The sequence below is a fragment of the Malaclemys terrapin genome, chromosome 4 (assembly GCF_027887155.1).
Source record: "Malaclemys terrapin pileata isolate rMalTer1 chromosome 4, rMalTer1.hap1, whole genome shotgun sequence".
Taxonomy (NCBI): Eukaryota; Metazoa; Chordata; order Testudines; family Emydidae; genus Malaclemys; species Malaclemys terrapin.
The window spans coordinates 118,488,691-118,515,814 of NC_071508.1; the positions used below are offsets into that span (position 1 = coordinate 118,488,691).

The window sequence follows — 27,124 nt, forward strand, 5'->3', positions numbered from 1 at the left end:
TTGAGCCCCCAAAAGCCGGACATGTCCGGGAAAATCCGGATGTATGGTAACCCTAGTTTAATTTTGTGTCTGTGTTCATTAACAGTTACCTGAGACCTTCTGTATTCAGAATTCAAGCTGTGCCAGTTAGCTGTGATTCATCAGATAAGCCACATGCTGTTGTATCTTATCCTTCACTGGAAGAAGTGTAACCCTCTGGTCAATGAGTGTTATGTTTCCACCACTGTGCCCAATCCACAGAGGAGATGGGTCTATTACAGCCCCTAACTACACAGCTCGCTTCATTAACTCAAGATATAGTTAATGGGGGGCAACGTTCGGCACCCGGCTTGGCCGGGCCAGTTTTATTTACCTGCTGATGCGGCAGGTTCAGCCGATCGCAGCCCCCACTGGCCGTGGTTCGCCGTCCTGGGCTAATGGGGGCGGCGAAAAGCTGCGGCCAGCACATCGCTCACCCGCGCCACTTCTCACCGCCCCCATTGGCCCTGGACGGCGAACCGCGGCCAGTGGGGGCCGCGATTGGCCGAACCTGCCGCGTCAGCAGGTAAATAAAACTGACCCGGCCCGCTTACCGTGGCGAGCCGTGTGCCGAACGTTGCCGACCCCTGCTATAGAACTTAACCGTATCAGCTCAGGAGGGCCCCATGTTCATGGTGTTAGTTAAAATAGCAGCATTACACATGAATTTCTCATGTGCAAATGTGTGCCTTGTGAATTTAAAATTCACTTTCTATGGATACATGCACAAGCCACTCTAAAATTAGCTTTCCTCATAGCAGCATAACTCTATAACTCAAATGTTCACAGAAAGGGATTCTAAAAAGGAGATTAGCCCAGCCAAACGAATTCATTAAAATACAGAGTGATTATTCACTGAAAATATTTTTTCAGTATGCACCTACATCTAGAAAAAAAACACTGTTTAATTCCTCCCTACTATAATCCCTCAGTAGAGGATTTGAGTAAAATGGATTGTTTTTTAAAAAATGCTTAAAATATTTGCATTGAATACGAAAACAGAGTTTTTTCCTCTTGGATACAAGGTGGTTTTCTGCTTCAATGGCAAATAGGAGGGCAACATCTCCCCAGAGGCTTGAAAGCCTTGAAGATAATTGCTGCAAGGGTGGGTTAGTTTTAGCTTGTGTTTGGATAGAGCATGTGGCAGTATCTCTCAGGAAGCATAGAATTAGGAAATATAGTTAATTTTGATTCAGCAAGCAAGGAAAGGATTTTTATAATAATACTGTACAGTAAACAAACCCAATTGCACCGGATAGGGCTGATTCAAGTTCTTTGGAGACAGGAAATTTATTACTCTGTTGAACGCTCGCAATGATTTACTTTTTGTCCTTTGTTATTTTACTATTACCTTCTGAGCTGAATGCAGATACAAATGAGTCCAGATAAAACAGAAATGGAACTTCTGACCCAAATTTGTACCAAATCCAAACTGAAGTAAGTGTGTGTGTGTGTGTGTATGTGTGGTGTGTGTGTGAGAGAGAGAATGAATATATTCAGGAAACTTTTCGCCTTGTATTTTTCATTTCTGTGCAGTTTCTGTATTCATAGCTTTAAGGTCAGAAGGGACCATCATGATTATCTAGTCTGACCTCCTGCACATCACAGGCCACAGAACCTCGCCCTTCCATCTAGTGTCCCATCTCCAGCCACTGGAGATATTTGCTAATAGCTGTCGCAGATGAGCCATACGCCAGTGCAGGCAATCTCAATCTCCCCTCCATAAGTTTATCAAGCTTGGCCTTGAAACAAGTTAGGTTTTTTACCCCACTACTCCCCTTGACAGACTGTTCCAAAATTTCACTTCCCTGATGGTTAGAAAGCTTTGTCTAATTTCATACCTAAACGTATTGATGGCCAGTTTATATCCATTTGTTCCTATGCCAACATTGGCTCTTAACTTAAATAACTCCTGCCCCTCCCTGGTGTTTAAAATAGTTTATTCCTCTGATGTATTTACAGAGAGCAATCATACCTCTCCTCAGACTTTGTTTTGTTAGGCTAACCCAGCCAAACTCCCTAAATCTCCTCTCATAAGGTAGATTATCTATTCCTCCTCTGATCAGCCTAGTAGCCCTTCTCTGCACCTGTTCCAGTTTGAATTCATCTTTTTTAAACATGGAGACGGGAACTGCACACAATATTCCAGATAGGGTCACACTCCAGGCTGTGTCATCTGAGAGACACAGCACAAAAAGAGTAGCCCAGAGGGAGGGGAGGGGTAAAAGTGGCTTTAGACCACATTAGCGTTGCACGGATTCCAGGCTGCTGTTGGGTACAAAACAGTTCCTGGTGTAATCTACAGCAGCATGGAGGGCAGTTCTAACTTACAGCTGCCTTTCCCAGGCTGCCTACGGATTCTACTGCAGCCAAGAATCTCCACTCCCTTCCACCTCCAGTGTGCACGCTCCCTCCTATGGCCACAATTGATCATGCATCTACCCCAGGGCTTGCAAGGGGAAGGTCAGCATAGGATTGCTTATAGTAGCCCTATGCTGTTCCTGTGCTGAGGAAATTCTGCCTTCGCCCCCTATGGCTTGTTTAAAACCTCTATATGCCACTGGAGGGGGATACAGGGACTGGGCAGAGACCAGAATTGGGCAGGGTTGGAAGTAGAAGTGGTAAAATACCATGGACCCGAGTCTGATCTATTGGTTTTACACCAGGATACTTCCATTGGCTACAGTGAAGTTGTTCCTAATTTACACAAGTGTAAGATCAGAATCAAGTACTATGACTGACTGTAAGCTACACAATGTGGATGTAGAACTGGATCCAGATCCAAACTTTCCACAGCTTGGGGTGCCCAGCGCTAGGGACTATACCTCTTTTCTGGTCTAGCCACAAGAAGGAAGTCTAAGAAATCTCTCACTAAAGCTTCTTCTCATGAGATTACCATCCCCATTTGAATGATCCAAAAGGTCCACAGGAGCAACCAGAACTTGTAAACTTTTTATTAATAATTAATATAATGCCACAGGATGGTGGATGTTTTACAGACAGGCAGGAAGACATGTATTATATTCACAGCAGATACTATTCTGAAGCCAGGGGGATCTCTTTAACCTCACTGCCTCCCATTTTCTCCTACACTGTACAAATGTCTCCCTACTTGACCTGATCAGGCTTTATGGTGTGGTGTCTACCCAGCTCCATGAATGTCTAGTGCTATATAAGCACAAAATATTAATTATTATTATGATGCCCTAAAATAATCACCATACTGGAAAATAACATAGGGCAGAACTTTTGCAACCAGTCCATTTGCCTGGAATGCTTTGGTACATGCAGACTGGAATTGACTCTTGAGCAGAAGTCCAACATAAGCCCTATGCACCACTTAACTCCCACATAAAAGCCACTAAGAGAGTGTAACTGGTGTACAGGCCTCCATTGTGCAGCACTAGCTACAGAGCAGCCCCATGGGGTTAGGGTGACCAGACGTCCCGATATTTAGGTGTTTGTCCCGCGTCCCAACCGATCTTTGGTTGGGACCAATTTGTCCCGATATTTCGCTCCGCCGGCAGCACTGGTTTTTTTTTTCTCCGCCGGCAGCACTCGGCTTTTTTTTTTTGCTCCACCGGCGGACTCCCATGCCCCCCATGTGTCCCGATATTTTCTTCCTCTCATCTAGTCACCCCACACTGGGTGCTTCCTGCAGCACTCTGCTGCTGTAAGGTGCCATTTGTGGGACCAATGGCAATTTTGATCTCACTAATGCAACCAAACATAGCTCCCTAGGGTGGGGAGAGAAGTTGAAAAACAAAGCGGAATTGCTTTCTGCGCTTCCTTCTGTCTCTGTGAGGCTTCATTCAGTGAGAAGACTGTAAGTTCAGATGAGCCTAGCAGGACTTTTTAGCAAGCAGTTTCAGAATTGTTATTGGGCAAACATAAGGATAGTTTAAAAATCTAGAATTGAATAGCAAGGGCTAAGTTTGCTATTAGATGCCTATGTGTAAACATGCATGGACAGCAGAGACCTTTCTATCACTGAATGCAGCCGGCAGCCTTACAGAATATGTATACTCTACAATTGCAGTATGTGGGGGGATTGCAGCATGTGCAGACATACCTGCACTAGCTGTAATCTAGCTAGTTTGAATACCAATAGCACTGAAGCTACCGCAGCTGTACACAGCTGCCCAGAACCCTGGATATGTACTCAGGCAGCTAGCCGATGCTGAAAACTATACTGCCACAGCTTCAGTGGTAATGGTACCTGAGTGAGCTAAATTAGAGCTAGCTTGGGGATGTCTAGATGTGCTGCAATCCAATGGCAGCGTAGACATACCTATAAGGTTAGATATTTACCTGTTGCTGTTACTATATCCTCTCTCCTATACTCATGGCCTGAACCTCATTTTACTGTACTCGTTACAAAATTATAATCTAGATTTGGCAAAGCAATGGAGAATGTACTGTAGAGAATAAACTTGTACTGGCCTTCTTGTACTTTCTTCTTCTTCAGCTTTATTATGTGTACTGCTATTATTTGTACTTGTAGCTGAGATCAGGGCCCCATTGTGCTAAGCACTGTACATACACACAGAAAAAGAGACAGTTCTTGCCCAAAGATCTTACCAGTAAAATAGACAAGACAGAGCAAAAGTTGGGGGAAATGAAGTGTAATTTGACCAATGGAGAACTGAGGCACAGTGAGAAAAAAGACCAGATTTGTGAAGATATTAGGCACCTAACATCCATACAAATCAACGGCAGTTAGGAGATCTTGGTTCAGTTCCTAGTCCTGCCAGAGATTTTCTTTGTGAGGTTGGGCAAGTCAAACAGGGCCAGATTTGTAAAGATCCTTGAGTACCCAGCAAGTGCTTTAAGCACAAGACCTTCCTTTACCTCTGTTTTATTTGATTCTATCATTCCTTGAATCTGCATATTTGCGGTGGGAGGGGAGAAGGGAGAAGGGGACGACATGGCTCTGGCCATGAATCCTGAAAAGAGGAGGTAGGACACACTCATGGTCAAAAATGGGTAGCAACATATAGAGTAAATTTAGTCCCTCTCAGCATTTTGGGACTTGGCCGGAATGGGAAAATTCTGGAACAGATGAAAAAACAGGGACGGGGAATTACTAAACCAACAAAATTAACTGTATCATTAAAAAAAAAAAAACACATAAAAAGTTAACAGTAGAGCTACCAGAATCCTCTTTAAAATGGTGACTGTTCATCAAAATGTCTAAAGTGATTCACTTCAACTGTCTCTTTGGTGTTTCTTTACCACAAATATTCTAGAGAATATCATCGCTGGTAGGAGAGTCCACAGAAACAGTAAGTTTTATGAGAATGCCACTGAATGTGAGAGGCACTAATGAGGCTGTAAAATGGGCTTGGAAATGAGATTTGTTATTTATGATTTGTGTTGTGATAGCATCTATTAGCCCCAGTTGTGGAGCAGGACTCCATTGTGCTTGGCATTGGAACAGTGGAAGAATTGCACTTTTAACCATGTGGGTGTGAAGAATTTTTGTGGAGTCACTAAGAAAACATTACAAAACCAAACCATTTCTAGCCACAGTTGGTGCAGAGCTACTGTACAGCTCATGAATAATTCAGTTGCTCAGATGCTAGCAGGGATTGCAAAGACTTTGTACATTCTTCATCCACCTTTTTAATACCTTTCCCCTTTTCTGTTAACAGATTATCTAATTATAATGATTTTTTAAAAAAAATCTCAATTTCTTTCTTTCAATAGCATCACCTTTGCCTGTTCCAAAGACCGTGTAATGTACAGTAGGATTCAGGCTTTACCTGGGGAACACCTTCTCTTCAGTGGGCCCATACATGTTTAAAGCATCAGTGATGGGCTCCTCTCAGTTAGGGTGCAGGAAATATTTTTTTTTTCTTAATAACTCCTCAGCAGTGCTTATGGAGTGGTGCTGAAAGCTGGGAAGGCACTGTGTGCAAGTAATATGAAAGGGGGAAATGGTGGGCTCCATTTGACTGGGATGGTATTATATGTGTGTTGCTGTGATGCTTACAACTTTATTTATATCAACGTATCCTAGTCCAGTGTTTCTCAACCTTTCAGATATCGGGGACTGGCTTGCTGCCTTCCTAAACTATCAGGGAGAATTCAGATACCGGCGGTGGAGAAACACTGTCCTACAGGTTGGAGTGTGGTTGGAGTATACCCTTTGCCCCATGTCATAAGGAAGATAAGAAAGAGGCAACCACACTCATTTTCCAGAGACCCTAAGTGAATGATACCCTCACCTATGCTAATGTGACACAGTGCAGAATTTCATCAATGATGTAGCACACCATGCAACACATTTAAAATGTGTCAAGATGTTGCCTCCGCTGAAGCAATGTTTAGTCACTTAGGTCACTAAAAGCAGCTTTTTCAAATTATCCACAGATTTTTTTGCCAGGCTGCCCACATATCTGTAGATAAAAGCAAACTGTTTGCTTCACTGTGTAGAATAATTTATAGGTAGAGACCAATTTGCTTGCAAAGAAACAGCAGGTTGCCTTCCTTTTTTCTCAGTACAAAATTCATTATGCTAAATGCAGTACAGAGTGTCTGTGTTCAGAGAGAGGGATTCTTTTAATTAATTTGGTGTTATTAGTTTTACCAAACAGACATGCCAAGTTTTTGTCATAGAAAGATCTAAGCTCTCTGGAGAAGGATCAAGAAAGCAAACAAAAGGACTCATTTTTACTCTCTTGCCATGCAAATAGAGCTGGCCAGAAGATGACAACTACATTTTGCAACAACTTTTGAGTTTCTAAATTTGTTGTTGTTCCACACTGGAATGAAAACAAAACCTTTTGAACGTTTCCATGAAATGGAATTGTGTCAAAATGCCTGTTTTTAAATAAAAAAAGGACAGGATTTTTTATTTCTCTCTCTTTATGGTCAGAAGTGACCAGAGAGCCCAGGATCTGAGAAAACATCCCACTCAAAACTTCGATAAAGTAGATACGTCTTTGTGAAACATTTCAGTTCAATGAAACAGCGTATTTCAATGAACATACATTTCACTGAAAATATTCAACCAGTTCTACATGTCAGCTTCATTTTTTCTCCAACTCCCACTTCCACACACTCTCAATCCAGAGATCCATCATCACACCCCCTTGATAGTCTAATTTTCAGTTTCAACTGAATGGAAACTACCAGGCAAGAAGCTAAGGTGAGACCTATCAAACCCACTTAATCTATGATGGAATCCAGATGGGAAATCAGATCTTCTGAGGTGAAAGATTTGTGTAATAAATCACCAACTTAATCTCCTCAACACACACACATTTACAAAGTTTCAATCTGTACGGGGTTAAAGTGATGAAGAGTCTGACAAACTTGGCCTTGGGGAAAGGTTAATAGAGACAAAAACTGGTCTGTTGAGTAGAATTATCCTATGAGATGTGGATCTCCATTTAATATCAGTTTTGGAGGTGATCATCTGTTCCTCTCTGCATGCCTGAGTGAAAATAGCATGGAAGTGACCATCTGGCGTGAGACTGGCAAAGGGAGCAGCACTCAGCAGTTTTATACTGAAAATACAGATATTTCCTTATACAAGGGTGCTTGGGCCCTCACAGACTTGGGACTGCCACTGAATACCAGGCAGAAGCTCCAGCTTGTGCAAAACATGGCAGCCTATTTGGTCTGCCTGTACTTGGTACGCTACATTGGCTTCATATGTGCTTATAAATGGTTTTAATTTGAAAAGTTACATACATGATCTGTGTCCTCACTGGATCTCTCTCTTCTCTGACAATTGAGATCAGCTGAGGTAGCTCCTGTTGACAGACCCTAGATTTGAACTCTGGAGACTACAGGCAGGAACTTCTTGGTACAGTATTTTCAGATTTAAAACTCACGCCCCTTCTGGCTCTTCTAGGGCCTCAGGATGTTGATCTTTAAAGCATGGTGTAAGGTTTGTTTGTATATCCAGGCATTAATTTGAGAGTGGGTAAGATCTGAAGGAGATTTAAAAGATAAATTGGGATGGACAATAGGTCAATGTCCATTAATGCTGCTTATGGTAGGCCATATGTTGTGTCTTCGATATTTAATGATATTTTTTACTATGTAAAGGTGTCCAGAGGCTGGTGCAGTGGACTCCTATTTCTGAAATTCAAAGAGTGTGTGTGTGTATGTTTGAGAGAGTGTTTGAAAGTGTGGCACTGCATAGTGTCTACAGGATTTGTGTCAACTTTGAACTTCCTGTTTTATCTTAGCCCTTTATAGTACAATTCCTACTCCTGCTTCACCCTGGTCCGTGAGGTATAATGAACAGTGGAACCACATAGCTATGGATTCACTAGTCTTCTCCGTTGGCTTGCCATCGTTTTCTACCACTTGGGGAAAAGTGGAAATCCTGATGTATCTGGGCTCCATCAGGAATGCAAACCGCTTGCACAAGGCCCCCAAATCCAGCATCTTCCTACTCCCCCCCCACCCTCTCCCCACACACACAGCCCCAAACACACAGAGAGACAGACACACAAACTACATAGTGGAACTATATATTTTTTTAATGCAGAAAATGCCCTCATTGACATGGAGGATGGAGGATGGGATAGCATAAATAAATAAAAGCAAAATATATTTAATATATAATAACAATAGAAAGATTAATTTTTATTGGTTAAATGGGTTGTATATAGTGCTGGTCAGAAAATGGATTTTCTGTCTCATTAAAATTTTTGAGATTTCAAAGAAAAAATACTCCCCCAATCAAAACTTTTTGCTAAATAGAAATAAAAAAAATGTTTTGGGTCAACCAAAAAGTTTCATTTCAATAAATCACCCCTCCTCCCCCAATTCTTCAATTTCAATCTTTATTTAAAAAAAAAAATACAAAATAAAATACATTTCAAAATAAAGTTATTTCAAAATGAAAAATCAAAACAAGATATTTTGACATTTTGGGCACTTGTTTTCCATTTTTTGTTTGTTTGTTTGTTTTCCCCCCCAAAACTAATGTTCATTGAAATCAACACCATTTCATGAAGAAAGGTTTTATTGAAAAATCTTTTTCCAATGGAAAACTGTTTTAACAATTTTTTTTCTGAGTAGCTCTAATAGTCCATCACCTGATAACTTGATTGAGAGCAATTTTGCAAAACTAATATTCCAAGACATTTTTGCTACCAATCAGTAAATAGGCGGGTGGGAGGGGAGAAACAAGACGGGGGTGGGGGGGTGGTGAGTAAAGTATTCATAGATGTATATAAGAATGGCTATACTGGGTCAGACCAAAGGTCCATCTAGCCCAGTATCCTGTCTTCCGATGCCAGGTGCCCCAGAGGGAATGAACGGAACAGGTAATCATCAAGTGATCCACCACCTGTTGCCCTTTCCCAGCTTCTGGCAAACAGAGGCTAAGGGCTCCATCCCTGCCCATCCTGTCTAATAGCCATTGATGGACCTATCGTCCATGAATTTATCTAGTTCTTTTTTGAACTCTGTTATTGTCTTGGCCTTCACAACATCCTCTGGCAAGGAGTTCCACAGGCTGACTGTGCATTGTGTGAAGAAATACTTACTTTTGTTTGTTTTAAACCTGCTGTCTATTAATTTCATTTAGTGGCCCCTAGTTCTTGTGTAATGAGAAGGAGTAAATAACACTTCCTTATTTACTTTCTGCACACCAGTCATGATTTTATAGACCTCTATCGTATCCCCCTTAGTCATCTCTTTTCCAAGCTGCAAACTCCCAGTCTTATTAATCTCTCCTCATATGGAAGCCGTTCCAAATCCCTAATCATTTTTGTTGCCCCTTTCTGAACCTTTTCCAAATTCCAGTATAACTTTTTGAGATGGGGTGGCCACATCTGCACGCAATATTCAAGATGTGAGCATACCATCGATTTATATAGAGGCAACATGATATTTTCTGTCTTATTATTTATCCCTTTCTTAATGATTCCTCTCCTCCTTACTAGGCCATAGAGAATCTCTATTAATAGATCCGGACCTAAGATATGTCTCTGTCTGCTCCTCCACACCTGTCGGCTCCCCCCAACCCTTAGTTTGAAAACTGCTCTAATTTTAAGAGCCAGCAAACTGATTCCATTTGGTTTAGGTGGAGCCCATCCCTGCTGTACAGGATCCCCGTTTCCCAAAGTGTTTTGGGATGTGTTTTGTTTTATTTTGTTTTGGTGGAGAAAAAAAAAGTTTGCTGCCGTAATAGGTCCCCCTAGTGGCAACTACAAAGATAGCTGATGTGGGTTGCTGTCAGGTGGCAACTTCAGGGAATCTGAACATGGCCTGAATTTCAGAAAGATAAAGCTTTTGTCAATGATAGCATCATGATTTGTTTTGTTTTTAATGAAGGGATTTCCTGAAGCTTGTGTCTTTATAAGAAATTTCTCTTTAAAATAAATAATTTGTATGGCTATAGTTTGATGGAGATAAAAGGAGTACAAAGATGCTATGTCTGAAGTCTCCTTAAATGCGTTTTATCATTAGCACCATTTCTTAAATTGTCTCCAAGAATATGCTGACATGTCCACAGCAATGCCAGCCCAAATCCATTTAAATTTCCTCCAGCAAGGTGCTGTATCAGTGTTTATGAGAAAAATTGTCAGTGCTGGTTGGCAAGCAAAAGCAGAAATGTCCTCATCAATTAAACAGGTGTGAAAAGAGGGAGATTTGGGGGCAGAAATATCTACTTACATCTGCTGAGTCATTTTGATAACAGCCTCAGTATTGCTGTGGGACTGTTACCTTGCTTGCAGAAAATCTGCCTCCATGGACTTCACTGTGTCTGCTCTACAGCAGCTGCAAGGGGATACCTTATGTTTTCCTTTCCCCAGCAGATAGTCATCTAGAAAGGGATATCTCCTTTAGGATAATGGGAAATCAAGGATGGAACATCTTTCCACTCGTACCTTTTTCCTCCTCTCCCATACAGCTAGAGAGAGAGAGAGAGAGAGAGACTGACTATCTATGGGTTCATGTGATAAGGCTTATTAAAAAGGCACATTGGTTCTTTGATAATGTTTCCATTTATTTTCTGATGCATAGATCTTATGCCATGAATTTTCCAATTCCAGTTTCAAAACCAAAAAACTCATATGAAAGATATAAAATAAATCATCATCTTAGTCTCTTAATCAATTTAGGAGACCATAATGTCCATTTATTTGTAGGTGTGCATTGAGAATGAGCATATACAGGATTTATATAGGCAGAGGGCTGTAGCATGTATTATTCCATAATTATCTTTTGTTATCAGATGATATAAAAACAGGTCCAAGTGGCTGTAACACAGACTATTCTAGGCTCCAAAGGAATGTAATTAGATTTTTTTCTTCTTGCTGTTATTCAATTTTGTACATAATAGTCTTGTACTTACTGTACATGATAAAGGTGTGAGGTGAGATCATGACTTGATTATGACCTTATTCTACTCTAGGACACAATAGATGTATTCAGAATAGATTTATGCTGAATAGGATTGATTCACTTGTAATAGTTCTAAACGAGGGTGGATTTATCATTTAACTTTTTGGTTGCTGCTTGAATTGTCACTTATAATATGCAAGGTATAGATACAGTCAGGACAGGTCTAGGAAAATGTAAGCATCTCCAGGCAAATTGTTGCTGGGTGATTGGAATATTGGACAAGGAGTCAGGATTTCCTGTACCACTGAAATAGTAGTAGTAGTTATAGTATTGTGATGACACCTAGGAGCCCTAATCATGGATCAGGACCCTATTGTGCTAGGCACTGTACAAATGCAAAACAAAGAGAGAAGTCCTTGCCCCAAAGAGCTTACAGGCTAAGTATAAGAGGTGGATGCACGTAGATAGGAGAGCACAAGGAAACAATAAGATAATGTTGGGCAGGATGACTGGCTGTGATCTCTGCACACAAGGTGCCTAACTGTTGCCAAGGTTTTTTTTGTAGCCATCCTATCTGGATTTGAAGGAGGACAATAAGGTAGCTTTGAAGATGTTTAAGGGGAGCTCCTCCCAAGAAGTGAATGGTGGCTTTGCCATTGACTTCAGTGGTTGCAAGATCAGGCCCTTAAGCTGCAATTTTCAAACATAGGTACATAAAGTGTGTGTATGTATGTTCTTATTTATTCCGAAACAGTTCATTCATCCCTATTATTTGACCCTTTGTATCTTCTGCATGTTTATTATTTCTACTTCACTAGGGTCTGAAATGTGCTGGGCCCTTTCCAGAGGGGAAGACACAGTCCCTGCTGTGAAAGATAAAGGCTGTGGAGGTGATGATGGGCACATGTATTTATTTCATTATTGATGGTTCTATTTTAAGTTAAACACACTAGATCCCCTCTCCCTACCCTTCCCCCACAGTTCTCTCCAGCAGCAAATCTCAACTTCAGATCCAGTGTCTGAGTTTTGCCAACCAAAATCATTTGTAATTCATGAATCATTTGCCCCCAAATAATGAAATTGGCTAAAATAAAGTGCTGAGCTTTGGCCATGCAGAGTGCCTTGATTTGACCTCCACAAATGATCAGTTTACTAGCAGATGGTAAGCTAGTCTCTTGTACACATCATGAAAGAAGGTCTTTGGGGTGGGGATTGGGAGGATCTGAATGAGGAGACAATAGTTGCCTTCCTGACCATAGCACAGAAATGGGAGAACGTGTGAGTATTTGTTTGTATTTTACCTGCCTTCAGTGTTGAAAATTAACTACAGATCAACTGCTTCAGTTTTTCCAATTCCTTGGAGTTTGCTTAGGCATGGATTGAACTGTGACTGTATCCCCTGCAGTTAGGGGCGGCTCTATGTTATTTGCCGCCCCAAGCATGGCAGGCAGGCGGCTTTCGGTGGCGCGCCTGCGGGCGGTCCGCTGGTCACGCGGATTCGGCGGCATGCCTGCGGGAGGTTCGCGGGTGCCGTGCCATCGGCGTCCCTGCTGCCGAATTGCCGCCAAAGCCGCGGGACCAGCGGACCTCCCGCAGGCATGCTGCCGAAAGCTGCCTGCCTACCATTCTCCCAGCGACCGGCAGGTCTCCCCCCGCAGCTTGCCGCCCCAGGCACGCTCTTGCTGCATTGGTGCCTGGAGCCGCCCCTGCCTGCAGTGTTATTTTGTTTAACCAAGCAGATTACTCCAAATTGCTGAAAATGTAAGCTGAGGCTTACAGATTAAAGAATAGGCAGAGACCTATAGTACAGCTCCTAACATAAAGGAGTTTCCATTTGGATTGGGGTCTCTGAGTTCTACTGTAAAATATATATCTAACACTAATAATAACGATTGCAGCATGATACTGAGATAAAATATTTCCCTTTCATTTGCACCTTTGCTCCTATTCTTTTCCTCTGTCACACCACAGTCAACACTGAAGTCATAAATGTCTGATTAGATTTGTCCTTGTGCTGTTGCTTAATACAATCAGCGGTGGTTACTGACTGAGTGACAATGCCTATTTTCTGTACTATGAGTTTTATAGTCTCAGTTTATTAACCACCACTGGCTGAAGTTTAGGATCCTGGAATTAATAAAACAGAGTCACTTCCACAGCAGATGAACGGGGAGAAAACATGTTGCAGGAAACTTTTAAAAGATTTATGAAGGCAAAACCTGTGTAACCGCAAGAGATAAACCCCAAAGCACCAGCTTCTTGTGAGTGTAGCCAATGCTGGTATTCTCAATTGAAGATCTTCTAAGTGTATTACTTAATGAGCAGCATTGCGTGTGTTGCGTTTCTTTACTAGGTAGGAATTATAATCTCTTTCTTCATGAGCTTCCTCTGTGAGGGTGAAAGTCATCCCATTGCTTGGGGCCAATACAAGGCCTATATAAATTACACTTAGGCCTGGTCCCCACTTAGTCCGGACTTCGGACTAAGGTACGCAAATTCAGCTACGTTAATAACGTAGCTGAATTCGAAGTACCTTAGTCCGAACTTACCGCGGTCCAGACGCGGCCGGAAGTCTCCCCCCGTCGACGCCGCGTACTCCTCTCGGCGAGCTGGAGTACCGGCGCCGACTGTGAGCACTTCCGGGATCGATCCGGGATCGATTTATCGCGTCTTAACCAGACGCGATAAATCGATCCCAGAACATCGATGGCATGCCGCCGGACCAGCCGGTAAGTGAAGACTAGGCCTAACTTTCAGTGCGACTGTGACCCCCTGTGGGCTTCTTGTGAAGGCAGAAGCTGTGATTGCCTGGCAATCCCTCTCCAGGTGGGCTCTCCAACATATGCCAGGGCAGAATTAAGCCCAATCTCTTTAACGACTGGAGGAACAACCACAGTACTGTGTGGTCTCTCTTTTAGACACTGCTGACATACACAGGCTACTTCCAATCACAGAACAGGAGTGCAGGAGCCACTATCACTCTGTGTGGTCCCAAGCATCCGAAAAAGGCTCTGTGAGCCCTTCATCATTTTATATAGAAATTGTCCTGACTGATCAGGACAGCATGATCTAGATTGGAGCCTGGTCATATTAAAGGAGGATAAATTGTCACCCTCAGACTCACGTTAGAATGTAATCCTGTTAGAGTTTCTCTACAGCATCACATCATTTTACATAATTGAAAAGAAACCGCTCTTGACTGAAATAGGCCTGCAAGAGAGCAAAGCCTTGAGCAGCAGGTTAACTAATCTTTCTATTTCTATAGGAGCATGGCGTAGAGTAGAGGCATGTGGTAAATTTATCATTTGGATGCATAATAATAAGCTAGGAGACTATTCTGGTGCTTGCTTTTTAGCTCTGACTGTTTTAGCCTAGGGGCTGATACCTGATGAGCCTTCTAAATAACCACAATAATCTTCAAGTACAAAGTTTCCTGTTGTAAGGTTATAATATCTCGGCTCCAAAACACAGTTGCTAAACTCCCAAGTCGTAGTGTTCCCCAGGGCAGCATTTGGGGGACACTGTACAGTGTTTGGCAGTAGTACAGGTATAAGCTTTAAGATGCTGTTTGCTCCTGAATTAAATTTCTTGCACTACATTTAGAGATGGATGCCACTATGCTATTTGAAAAGAGACAGTGTTTTTTAAAGAGGATATTATCTAGCTAGGTTTTCCTGTGCCCCTCAATACCATACTGAGTGCCTATTGTAATTACTCATATTTCTTTTTGAAGAGACATTCTTTCAACAGTTGTATTTTGGGCCAAATCCTGAAAAGAACCGAGCACCTGCAATTTCAGCTGAGGTCAATGGATGATCAGCTCATGAATTTCAGATTGCGTTAAGCAAGGTGTGGTAGGGTAATGCAATTATTTTAAAAACATCTGTACAGAGGCTTAAGTATTAGGGACACTGTAGCTTTAACAAGGCAACACTACCTCAGGTATAAGCTCCTTCGTTTTCAGCTTAAATTGATTTTTACCAAAAAATTACTGGGTTTTACAAAAAGTATTATTCATTTTTTTCTGATTTTCACCCTACTTTTGTATAATTCAAATATATAAAAATTACTTGTTTTAGTAGGAAAATACAATACATTGCATGAGATATATGTATTACAATAATACATTAGTCTGTGTGTGTATGCAAAGCTGCCTGTTGAAGTAAGGCTGTGTATTAGTCTAGAAGATACACACAATAAACAAACAGGCATGTATACAATCTTTGAAGGGCATGAGCATCTGAATGTACTGATGAATCTTACTCCCATCACACACACATTTCAAGCTGTTAGCAGATAATGGTTTAAAGATCTGACACGCTAAAATGGGAAGAAAACAAAAGTCTGCATCAGAATACGTTTCAGAACACAAGGAAGTATTTGAAAGTTTTAAAAAGACAAAACCAGGAGAAAAGGCTGAAGTTCAGTGAATGTGCTGCTAAGGATGTAGCCCAATTATTAAATGTAAACATTTATAGGCTAATAGTTCTAAGTCTACAACAGTAAACTGTTTATTCAAATGAAAAGTTTTATTTGGGTATTAGAGATATATTGTTTTCTTAAACTCAGAGTTGGCCTTGTGTCTTCAGTTCTGTTTTTGTTCTGCGGCAAATCACATTGATCAACAGAATTCAAAGCATTAATCTACTAAATACTTTTTCCCGTCTTTCCGTCCACCAAAATAAACCCTAATATTTACCCAGAAAAATTATTAATAGTTGTTTGCACTGATTTTCACCTGTTTTTGTTGTTGTGGTAATAAACACTGATAAATTCCCAGGAAAAATTAAATAAAATAAAAACTAAAAATGAAGGGCCCTACTCATGAAGTATCTTTCATAGCTACTGTATTCCAAATTGCTTTACAGAGTTAAATAATTCAGTTATAAAGTTGAATAATAAATAATATCACAAGGAGAGAGAAATTAAGAGACACAAGCAGGGGAGAAAAAACATATGTTCAAAATCTCATGTATTCTAGTGCAAAGGAATTTTCTGCAGAATACACCGTATGTCATAGACCTATGTAGCAGAATCTAAGCTTCATTTTAAATAAAATAAGTATCTTAACTTTCATGGTTGCAAAGAAAACCCTCCAAATATGAACTGCTACAGTGTTGCATTTCTGAATCTCTGCTGATATCATAAAATAATAACTTTGACAGGTGCAAACTACCTTATGCCTCTCAATGGAATATTAGTTCTTAAGTCTAATGATGTCCGTGTGAGTGCCAGCATTATTAACTATTTCACTGCTGATAGTTTTAGTAAAAATACTCAGATGATCTGCTGATAATCCATTAAGGTGAAATTGTAGATACTTAGAGTGCACTGGGGCAGAGAAGGAAGTACATGGGCAGGGCTGGCTCCAGCTTTTTTGCCGCCCCAAGCAGCGAAGCAAAAAAAAAAAAAAAAAGATAAAGCCATGATCGGCAGCACTTTGGCGGCAGCTCTACCACGCCGCTTCATTCTTCGGTGGCAATTCAGCAGAAGGGCCTTTCCTCCGAGAGGAACCCACCGCCGAATTGCCACCGAAGACCCACACATACCCCCCCCTTTCCATTGGCCGCCCCAAGCACCTGCTTCCTTCGCTGGTGCCTGGAGCCGGCCCTGTACATGGGAATATGGAGAGATCTGAACAGAACAGATTAGAAAAGGAGATTAAATGAAAAGAAAAAGCATACAGTGTGATTCATTAATTAGGGCTTGATCCTCTTCCCATTGATGTCAATGACATACCTCTTATTGACTCAAAGAGACAGAGTCAATTTCTTTTTTCTTTTTCAAAAGGAGAAAATACTTAAGCCTTTTAGAAATAAAATGTATGAGTTTTAATATATTAAACAGATCATGGTAGGACAAGAGTCTGAGAATGTTATAGGCAAACATACGGAACTGATCCAAACCTCACTGAAATCATGGATTGCACACATTCATTAGGGTCTGTGCGCTCAGGAGTTGGACTTGTGCACAAATGAAAGTCTGATCCATTTTTTACAATAGACCCATTCACCTCATGTGAAAATATATAGAACAGATCACTGTGGGGAATAAAAAGGGTTGGAATGAAATGATGTAAATTAAATATCATGACAACATCATAAGAACTGTGATTTGTACTCACTGCACTGGCTTTCCAAAGACTTTTCTTTACAAACTTGTCCCAATTTTCATATACTCTGTCAATGTAACAAACATTCACAGCATGTAGCTTACAAGCAGAAACGAATATCTGGTGGTTGCATATCTTTAAGCTGTATGGCTTGTAGTGAGAAGGCCATCTATTGTCTCCTTTGTAAGAATATTTATGTTCTGTATTCCCCTCTTCCCCCTGGCTGAAAATAGATTAGGAGTTTTCCTTGTGGGACAATAAATGGATAAAACAAATCTGATATCAAATATGATAACAAAGTAGCTAATGCCACATTTCCATTTGCTAGTGGATCAGCTCACTTTCCCCCCCAATCATTTTATGTCTATCAGAGTGAGAAAATTAGTCTGGGGACAGAATCCCTCCTAATATTGCAAGCAAAGAAATCCAATTCTTAATGTGTTATTAGTGTAGCCTTCAGGGGACTGAATAATGCACTTTATTAGTGATGCTAACTAACACTTTCAGTCTCAGCTTTTGACAGTGAAGTGGTTAATTTTCATTGCACTTCCATCACTGCAAAGGGGTTTGGATTGAATCTATTATTAGAATATTTCTGTAGTAATATTAGCCCACTGTTTAATAGCATAGCTATTTCCAAAATGCCACAAGAGTTATATGCTGTGTGAACAGAATATTCTTCCATTGATGTTCTTCTCTATTAAACATATCATGTTATTTAATTTCCTCTCTTGCTTTTCTTTAACAGGCTTCTCAGATCCATCATCAAGCTGAAATGAAGACCTTGGAGGCTGAAGAAAGCTGAGTGCACCACTACGTTGCTTCAGAGAAAGGAACTACTGGTCCAGCCAACCTTTCTCCTGACGACTTTTGGTAGCTTTAAATTGCCGGTTGCTTACCTTGAAAGACACAGTTATTGCTTCTTTCAGCACACATGGAGGAAGGCAGCAAAGTGTGTAATCCTGGCTAATCAAACTGTGGCTTTCCTATGAAGAGCAGAAGGCCAATCATAAAATAATTATTTCACAGTTAGCCTCCTGGACTTTACCTCTGACCTGATCACTGGACACAAATACAAGCCGATTCCAACAATCTGAGTTTTCACTACCTGTTCTTTATCATTGTTTTAATTTCTCTTTCTTTGGTATTCTGTTTCTTTAAGTTCAAAATGGGCCTGTGGACGAGAATGTGGCCCAAAGATTGGGCTGCTTTCCTGAAATCCTGGCTCATAATTTCCCTGGGGCTCTGCATGCAGGTCTCCAAAACTCTGGCCTGTCCAAATGTGTGCCGCTGTGACCGAAACTTTGTCTACTGTAATGAGCGAAGCTTGACCTCAGTGCCTCTTGGGATACCGGAGGGTGTAACCGTACTCTACCTCCACAATAACCAAATTAATAATGCTGGATTCCCTGCAGAGCTGCACAACGTTCAGTCTGTGCACACGGTCTACCTATATGGCAACCAATTGGATGAGTTTCCCATGAACCTGCCCAAGAATGTCAGGGTTCTTCACCTGCAGGAAAACAACATTCAAACCATTTCGCGGGCTGCCCTGGCCCAGCTCCTGAAGCTGGAAGAGCTGCACCTAGATGACAACTCCATCTCTACTGTAGGGGTTGAGGATGGAGCATTTCGGGAAGCTGTGAGCCTCAAGCTTCTGTTCTTATCTAAGAATCACCTGAGCAGTGTACCAGTTGGCCTTCCAGTGGACTTACAAGAATTAAGAGTTGATGAAAACCGAATTGCCATAATTTCAGACATGGCCTTCCAGAATCTCACGAGCTTGGAACGTCTTATTGTGGATGGCAATCTCCTTACCAATAAAGGTATAGCTGAGGGCACCTTCAGCCATCTGACCAAGCTCAAGGAATTCTCAATAGTACGGAATTCACTATCCTACCCTCCCCCTGATCTTCCAGGTACACATCTGCTGAGGCTTTACCTGCAGGACAACCAGATAACCCACATACCACTTTCAGCCTTTTCAAACCTCCACAAGCTGGAGCGGCTTGATATTTCCAACAATCAGCTCCGGATGCTGGTGAAAGGGGTCTTTGATAACCTCCACAACCTGAAGCAGCTCACTGCGCGGAATAATCCCTGGTTATGTGACTGCAGTATTAAATGGGTCACTGAATGGCTCAAATTTATTCCCTCATCCATCAATGTCCGGGGTTTTATGTGCCAGGGACCAGAACAGGTCCGAGGTATGGCTGTCAGGGAGCTCAATATGAATATGTTGTCATGCCCCACCACCACTCCTGGTCTGCCACTTATCACCCCAGCCCCTGCTACCACCTTGCCAACCACACTGGTTCCCACTTCATCAGTTCCAACTCCAAGTGATAAATACAGTCCTCTCCCACCCATCACATCCACACTCCCCACTGTGCCTGACAGGGAGGGCGGAGAAATGGTGACACCTCCCATTTCCGAAAGGATCCAACTCTCCATCCATTTTGTGAATGACACTTGCATCCAAGTCAACTGGCTGGCCCTTTTTACCGTGATGGCATACAAACTCACATGGGTTAAAATGGGCCACAGCCTGGTAGGGGGCATTGTCCAGGAACGGATAGTAAGTGGTGAGAAACAACACTTAAGCTTGGTGAATCTTGAACCCAAATCCACTTATCGGATTTGTTTGGTTCCACTGGATGCTTTTAATAATTACCGAGCTGGAGAAGACACTGTCTGTTCAGAAGCCACAACCAAGGCTTCCCACTTAAACAATGGCAGCAACACAGCCTCCAGCCATGAGCAGACGACTTCTCAGAATATGGGCTCCCCCTTTTTGCTGGCAGGCTTGATTGGGGGTGCAGTGATATTTGTTCTTGTGGTCCTGCTCAGCATCTTTTGCTGGCACATGCATAAAAAGGGGCGCTACACCTCCCAGAAGTGGAAATACAACCGGGGCCGGCGGAAAGATGACTATTGTGAGGCGGGGACCAAGAAGGACAACTCCATCCTGGAGATGACGGAAACCAGCTTCCAGATTGTCTCCTTAAATAATGATCAGCTCCTTAAAGGAGATTTCAGACTGCAGCCCATTTATACCCCAAACGGGGGAATTAACTACACAGACTGCCACATCCCCAACAACATGCGATACTGCAACAGCAGTGTCTCAGATCTGGAACACTGTCATACGTGATAGTGAGGGGAAAGCGAGATGCATAGAACTACGAGCAAAAACTCTGAAAAAAAAACACACACAAAAAAATTACATTTGATAAATGTTACACAGATGCATTTGTGCATTTGAATACTCTGTAATTTATACGGTGTACTATATAATGGGATTTAAAAAAAAAGTGCTATCTTTTCTATTTCAAGTTAATTGCAAATGGTTTTGTAACTCTTTGCTTTTTAAATCTTTAAAAAAAATATTGCTGAAGTACTGTACAGGGTTGTACAATAAGAACCCAATGCCATGGCAAAGGATAGAGAGACTCATTCTTCAAACATTAACCACTTTGCTGTCGAAGCTGTCTGAAGGTCCCTAGGTAGTCCTGTAGTATGGGACATAAGTGTTCATTAAAACAGGGTCACTAGGGATGGGCAAAGCCAGTTCTGATAAAATGAGTACAATCCTCTCACCCAAACTCATAATGAACTTCTACTGAGGTTCAAACAAGTTGGAGTAACTCTGTTCCCCATTTGTCACTCTCACCTGTCTCTGTATTTCCTGGTTCCACCTAGAAGTGGGAGTTCTGAAGTGCTACCAGAGAGGCCGTTTCAGTGGTGGTTTTTTTTTTTTTCTGCTATGGATGGAAACAAAAAAGCATCAGACACTTTCTGCAAGATTCAGAGTTCTCTGTATTCTATTCATAAGAGCTAGTCAGAAAATGGTCCCAAAATATCAGATACATTTTCATGAGAATTTTTTCCCCATTTTTCATTAACATTAAGAAGTTTTACACATTTTCTAACCAACTTCAATGGGAAATGAGGGTGCTCATCAGCTATCAGGTGGCTCTCATCAGATCACATGACCTTCTAAGAGAGCAACTTTGGCAGAACTAGCATGTTCAGTTAAGGCCTGGACCTGTGAGATGCTGAGTGCCGTCAACTCCTATTGACATCAAATGTCCAAATCCTATAGGAATTGCTATGCCTTAATGGCAATATACCTATCCAAATCACTGAAAGCTTCATCCAAAAATCCAATGAGATCCATGGAAAGACTTCCACTGGCTTCTGTGGATTTTGGATTAGGCCCTGATTGGTTTAATGGCCTGAATAAAGTTCAGTACAGAGAACTAGGAAGAAGCCACCTGGCAAGTGAGAGAGCTTTGGTTTGTTTGTTTTGTTTTTTGAAAAGCTCTCAGACCTGCTATGAACTGAATTAACTTCAGTGAAATAATCGCATCAAATTCCTATTGTTTTAGGTGAATGGCGACAGGCACTAACTAAACATTTGGTGAGTTGAGGGATTTGCATGGATACTAGTCCATGCTGCCCCTTTTACTCTCCCTTCTTCAATCCTTAGTCTTTTGGCCACTTTTTCAACAATGATCTGTGCTTTAAAAGTAGTATCTGGGCCTAGATTTTGCTGTCTTCTGCCCTCAACTCTTCAGTTGGAATCAATTCTGCATCCCTGGGCTTGACACAGATTGTATGGAACATCATGCTTCTACTAAAATCATGATGTTGCTCGGAAAGTTACATAAGGTTCCAGCAACTCCTGACTCCTGTGCTTGCCAAAAGCTCTGGTTCTCTTGCCAGCTCAGTGATGGATTTTTATTCTTTTTTTTTTTTTTTTTTTTACACTTTGGCGCACTCTGTCTCCTGAGCCTAGGGAACACACACAAGTTCACAACAAAGAGGAAGAAGACCACACAAATATCAGTAAGCCCCTCATACAAAAAGCTCACAGGGCTTGTTTTCTAACATTTTTCCAAGGGAGAAGGGAATGCATGCATGCTTGCTACAGAGATCATAGAAAGGTCCAGCAAAAGTTGGTATTCCAGTTAAAGTGGCCCATTAATTAAAGATTTAACAAAATCACTCTGAAAAACTTGGGGTTATATGATCATTGATGGCTTTGTATGTTGGGAGAGAGAGCTGTGGTCCTTTCCTCTGTGAATTTCACCATGCCCATCCCTGAACCCCAGCAGTCTTTGAGCGTGCAACTTCTAAAATGGCATGAAAACATTTCGCTTCTGCACTGAAGAGATTAATCTGATCTTTAGTTGTAGATGGCAAAGTACAATCATTATCTGAGGAACTAAACCCTCCCCACCGACACCTTTTATAATCCCATTTGGGAATTCCATTCTATATTCTGTATATTTGCTATTTTCTCCGGCTATAACCGGTATTTTAGGCAACCTGTGTGGCTACTGTAATAGTAAAGTCACTGAAATTTTGCTGAATAAAAGGCTGCCATATGATCTCAAATTGTGTAATTTTAGGTAGAAAAGTCTATGCAAAGTGTTTTTTCCTAGTATGTGACCTATTTACTCAAGATAACTGAGAGAAGGCTGTATTTTTTTGTTTGTTAGTTTAATATGTTTTAGCTGCCCCACAAGACAAGCAGCAAGACATGTGCATGTGCACACACCTGTGGCATGCGGTATACATGAAAGTTTATTTTAGATTAAGTAGAGTTAGTGAATTCATTCTGGGCATGGATGTAGTATTTAATTTCACTGAAATAGCTAATTATATGTTTGGTTTGAAAAAGCCACCTCACATATTTAATAATGGTTCCCAATCATTGGTATGTATACCAGTACTGGTACTTCATGCTTCGATGTCTGATACCGTAAGTACTTTTCTCTTCTGTAATTCCAATCAGCTGAACTAGGTCTTAGTATATCGTAGTTACTAGAGCTAGGTGAGTTATTAATACCAAATTGCCTCTTCAGTGAGTTTAGCCCTTTATTTCCAATTGTGAATTATCTATGCACAGATTGATTGACATGATTGTGCTTGCTATTCAAAATTGTTTGATGAATACTCCTGTGAATGTGATCCAGACGAGGGGTTGTTCACAAACTGTTCAGTTTGACTATATCTTGGACTATTCATGGTGCGTGACTGGGCCAGCTAAGTCACATGTCATTAATTCTGCTCCCTGACTGATGATGGGAACTTTTATAAACAGCAGGAGGGAAATCCAAGAAATTTCAAAGATGACAGAGTTTGGGCTTCGGGTAGTGAACCCTTGTGCAAACATATTGGCATGGAGTGTTCATAGGACTCATTTTACATGAACGTTATGTTGAAAAAAAAACCCCACTTATACCAGATTTCCCTGAAAAACAAATTGAAAGAACTGGGAGTACTAGCTAAACAGATTCACTGTTTTATTCAAACAAAAGTTTAGATAGATGTTTTGGAACACACAACAAAGTTTGGATTATTTCATATTAGGTTCCACAGTCATACAAACGGCTCACACTCCATTTTAGCACATAGTTGACTACGCTTCATTTGGTGGAGGTTTTCAAAAGAGGCTGGATAGCCGTCTGTCTTGGATGGTTTAGACACCACAAATTCTGCATCTTGGCAGGGGGTTAGACTAGATGACCTTGCGGTCCCTTTGATTCCATGATTCTAAGAAGGTGATAGGCACTAGCTGAAGTCTGAGTCTGGTAAAATGTCTGAAAAGACTGGGAACCTCTCAGCTAAAAATAAATGTTGACAAATATATTTTTTGTGATTGGACATTTAATATTAAATTAATATCACAAGCTTTCATCTTGTACAGAGTATATTCCAAACAGGCTTCATTAATGCTGCAGATTATGGGATCTGCCTCAATTAGTATAAGATCTGCATACTTACATTAGCTAGCATACACCATGGAGAAAAGTTTCAAATGTGTGCACACAAAACCCAAGCAGAACCTCTGAAATGTGCATTTGCTAATCCTGATTTCCATAGATCTGCGTGTACACATTCATTAGGGTCTACGTGCTCAGGAGTTGGACTTGTGCACAAATGAAAGTCTGATCCATTTTTTACAATAGACCCATTCACCTCATGTGAATATATAGAACAGATCACTGTGGGGAATAAAAAGGATTGGAATGAAATGATGTAAATTAAATATCATGAAAACATCATAAGAACTGTGATTTGTACTCACTGCATTGGTTTTCCAAAGACTTTTTCTTTACAAACTAGTCCCAATTTTCATATACTCTGTCAATGTGACAAACATTCACATCATGTAGTTTAAAAGCAGAAACAAACAGCTGGAGGTCGCACATCTTTAAACTGTATGGTTTGCATTGAGAAGGCCATCAATAGACTCCTTTGTAAGAATATTTATGTTCTGTATTCCCCACTTCCCCTGGCTGAAAATACATTAGGAGTTTTCCATGTGGGACAATAAATACATAAAATGAACCTGATATCAAATATGACAATGAAGTAGCTAATGCTACAGTTCCATTTGCTACTGGACCAGCTCACTTTTTATTTTATTTTTTCCAATCATTTTATATCTTTATCAGAGTGAGAAAATTCGTCTATCTGAGGAAAGAATCCCTCCAAAATTGCAAGCAAAGAAATCCAATTCTTAATGTATAATTGGTGTAGTCTTCAGAGAACTAAGTAAGGCACTTTTTTTAATGACACTAAATAGCAGTTTCAGTCTCAGCTTTTGACAGTGAAGTGGTTAATTTCCATTGAGTCCTTTGTTTATAGCATTTCTTTGCTCTAACTTATAACAGAGACATTAAAGTTTTACTTTAGAATATGAGAATAATGGTTTTACTCATGACTTATCTTTCCAGCTGCATGAAAAAACAAAACAGAAATTAGTGCCAAAAACAAAAGTAACTAGCTCTAAGCTTCATCAAATCCTGTCTGATACTCTCCTTTTTACACAAAGGATAATTCTAGGAAGCTGAAGCTGACATTCTTCCCTAAGATCTACAGGAGAGGTCAGTTTGGATCACAGAAGACACTAGAGGATGCTTGTAAAAGATTTATTTGTGAAGTTTTTGCACAAGCATGGTACTGTATTTTCTCTTCAATAAGACAGTTCTTTCTAGTAGCACACCCAGCAGTCTAGCACAAAGGGGATGCAGCAAGCATTGACTATATTGGGGACTCTAAACGAAACACATCCCATTAGAGTTAAATTCTGAGCCTCTCGAATACAGACAAGGCACGGAACAAATTGTCATGAATACTGGGTCCCAGATATAGTGGCTCCAAATATATTAATTGAAAAATAATCATAAAACATTGTTATTAATTGAGACATATGCAAATTTGGTTCTTCTTTGTGTTTGGTATATTTTATCTATAATGAGATAGTACAAGTAGTTTGAAGCCTGCATTATCTATCTTCTGAGACCTGCCATGTTTAACTTCAAGACTCCATTCTACACTATACAGTATCTTGTTGGCTTATTCAGTAAAGACTTATTGGGAAAAAAACCACCGCAAAACCCTGCTGTGTTTTATGAGAGCCTGCATTAAAATTCAGACATCTCATCTCATCAAAAATCTCATCCATAAGGGAATGGAGTAAAAAAAAAATGGTCAGGATTCCAAATTTTCATTTTTGCATATTTTTAAAAAAGTGTTTTGCTGTACATCTGCTCTCTCCTTAAATTCTAACCAACTGACTTGTTTGTTTTATCTCTTTGTGTTCAAAGCAGTTTTGCCCTTATAATGAGAACTACTTGTTGGCGTCATTTCCTGAAAGATTATCTTAGCTATAGACACATTCTCATCTTGATATGCATTTAGGAAATCACTGTTCAAGAAGACAAGAATGTAACATAATGTTTGCATATAGTATGTGTGTGAGAGAGTATGTGTATATATATAAATGCTACGTGTGTATGTGGAGGTGATATCCAATCCACGTGAGAAATTGCAGAGTCATAGGATAAATGCATGTATCTTGCATCTTTGGCTCCCTAACCTGCCTTTTATCCATTAATCTATTTTCCAGGAATGAAATATTCCTCCTTCTCCTCCAGTTTCTCCCAGAAAAATCAGTCCTGGTTGAGACCCAAGAAGAACAGGATTCAGCCATAGGATAGTTGGCAGATTTTATATACCTCACACCTAGTATATGTGTATACAGGAGCTTTAGAGAGACAAGGTGGGTGAGGTAATGCCTTTTATTGGACCATCTTCTGTTGTTTAGAGAGACAAACTTTCGAGCCACACAGAGCTCTTCTTCGGGTCTGGGAAATGTACTACCACTGTCACAGCAAAATGCAAGGTGTAATATATTGTTTAGGATAAGTGGTTAGCACATATTGTAAGGGACCATTTGAGGTGGAGTGACCCATTTGTGCAATCATAGGACAAAAAGAGGGGGTTAGTGGATTACAGATTGTTGTAATAAACCATAAATCCAGTTTCTCTTTTCAGTTCATGATTTTTGGTGTCTAGCAAAGTAATGTATTTAAGCTCCCAGCCTCGTCTTTTGAAAGTCTTGTGCACCTTTCCTTTGAGGATATGGACTGAGATGTCAGATATAGAGCGATGGTTTTGTGAAAAGTGTTCACCCAGAGCTGATAGGGTGTTTGTCTTTTTATCATTTTTCTGTGTGAGTTCGGAATGGTCCCTTACAATATGTGCTCACTACTTATGCTAAACAATCTGTTCCACCTTGCGTTTTGCTGTCATGCTGGGATTATCTTTCCCAGACCTGAAGAAGAGCTCTGTGTGGCTCAAAAGCTTGTCTCTTTC

The 27,124-nt window shown here is 40.8% G+C and overlaps 1 protein-coding gene across 7 annotated transcripts in view; it reads left to right on the top strand.

Annotated features, from left to right (window-relative positions):
* FLRT2 (fibronectin leucine rich transmembrane protein 2) overlaps positions 1-26,043 on the top strand; it is a 68,404-nt gene extending 42,361 nt beyond the window's left edge. For 5 of the 7 annotated variants that reach the window (XM_054026209.1, XM_054026205.1, XM_054026203.1 and 2 more), the window contains one exon: positions 18,198-26,043. In XM_054026209.1, the coding sequence (XP_053882184.1) occupies positions 18,618-20,603 (1,986 nt within the window). In that variant the 5' untranslated portion in view covers positions 18,198-18,617 and the 3' untranslated portion in view covers positions 20,604-26,043. Of the gene's footprint in view, positions 1-577; positions 1,456-12,155; positions 12,228-18,197 lie in introns of those variants that run through there. The other 2 variants (XM_054026208.1, XM_054026204.1) reach the window with 2 other exon arrangements.
* Positions 26,044-27,124: the final 1,081 nt, after the last annotated feature.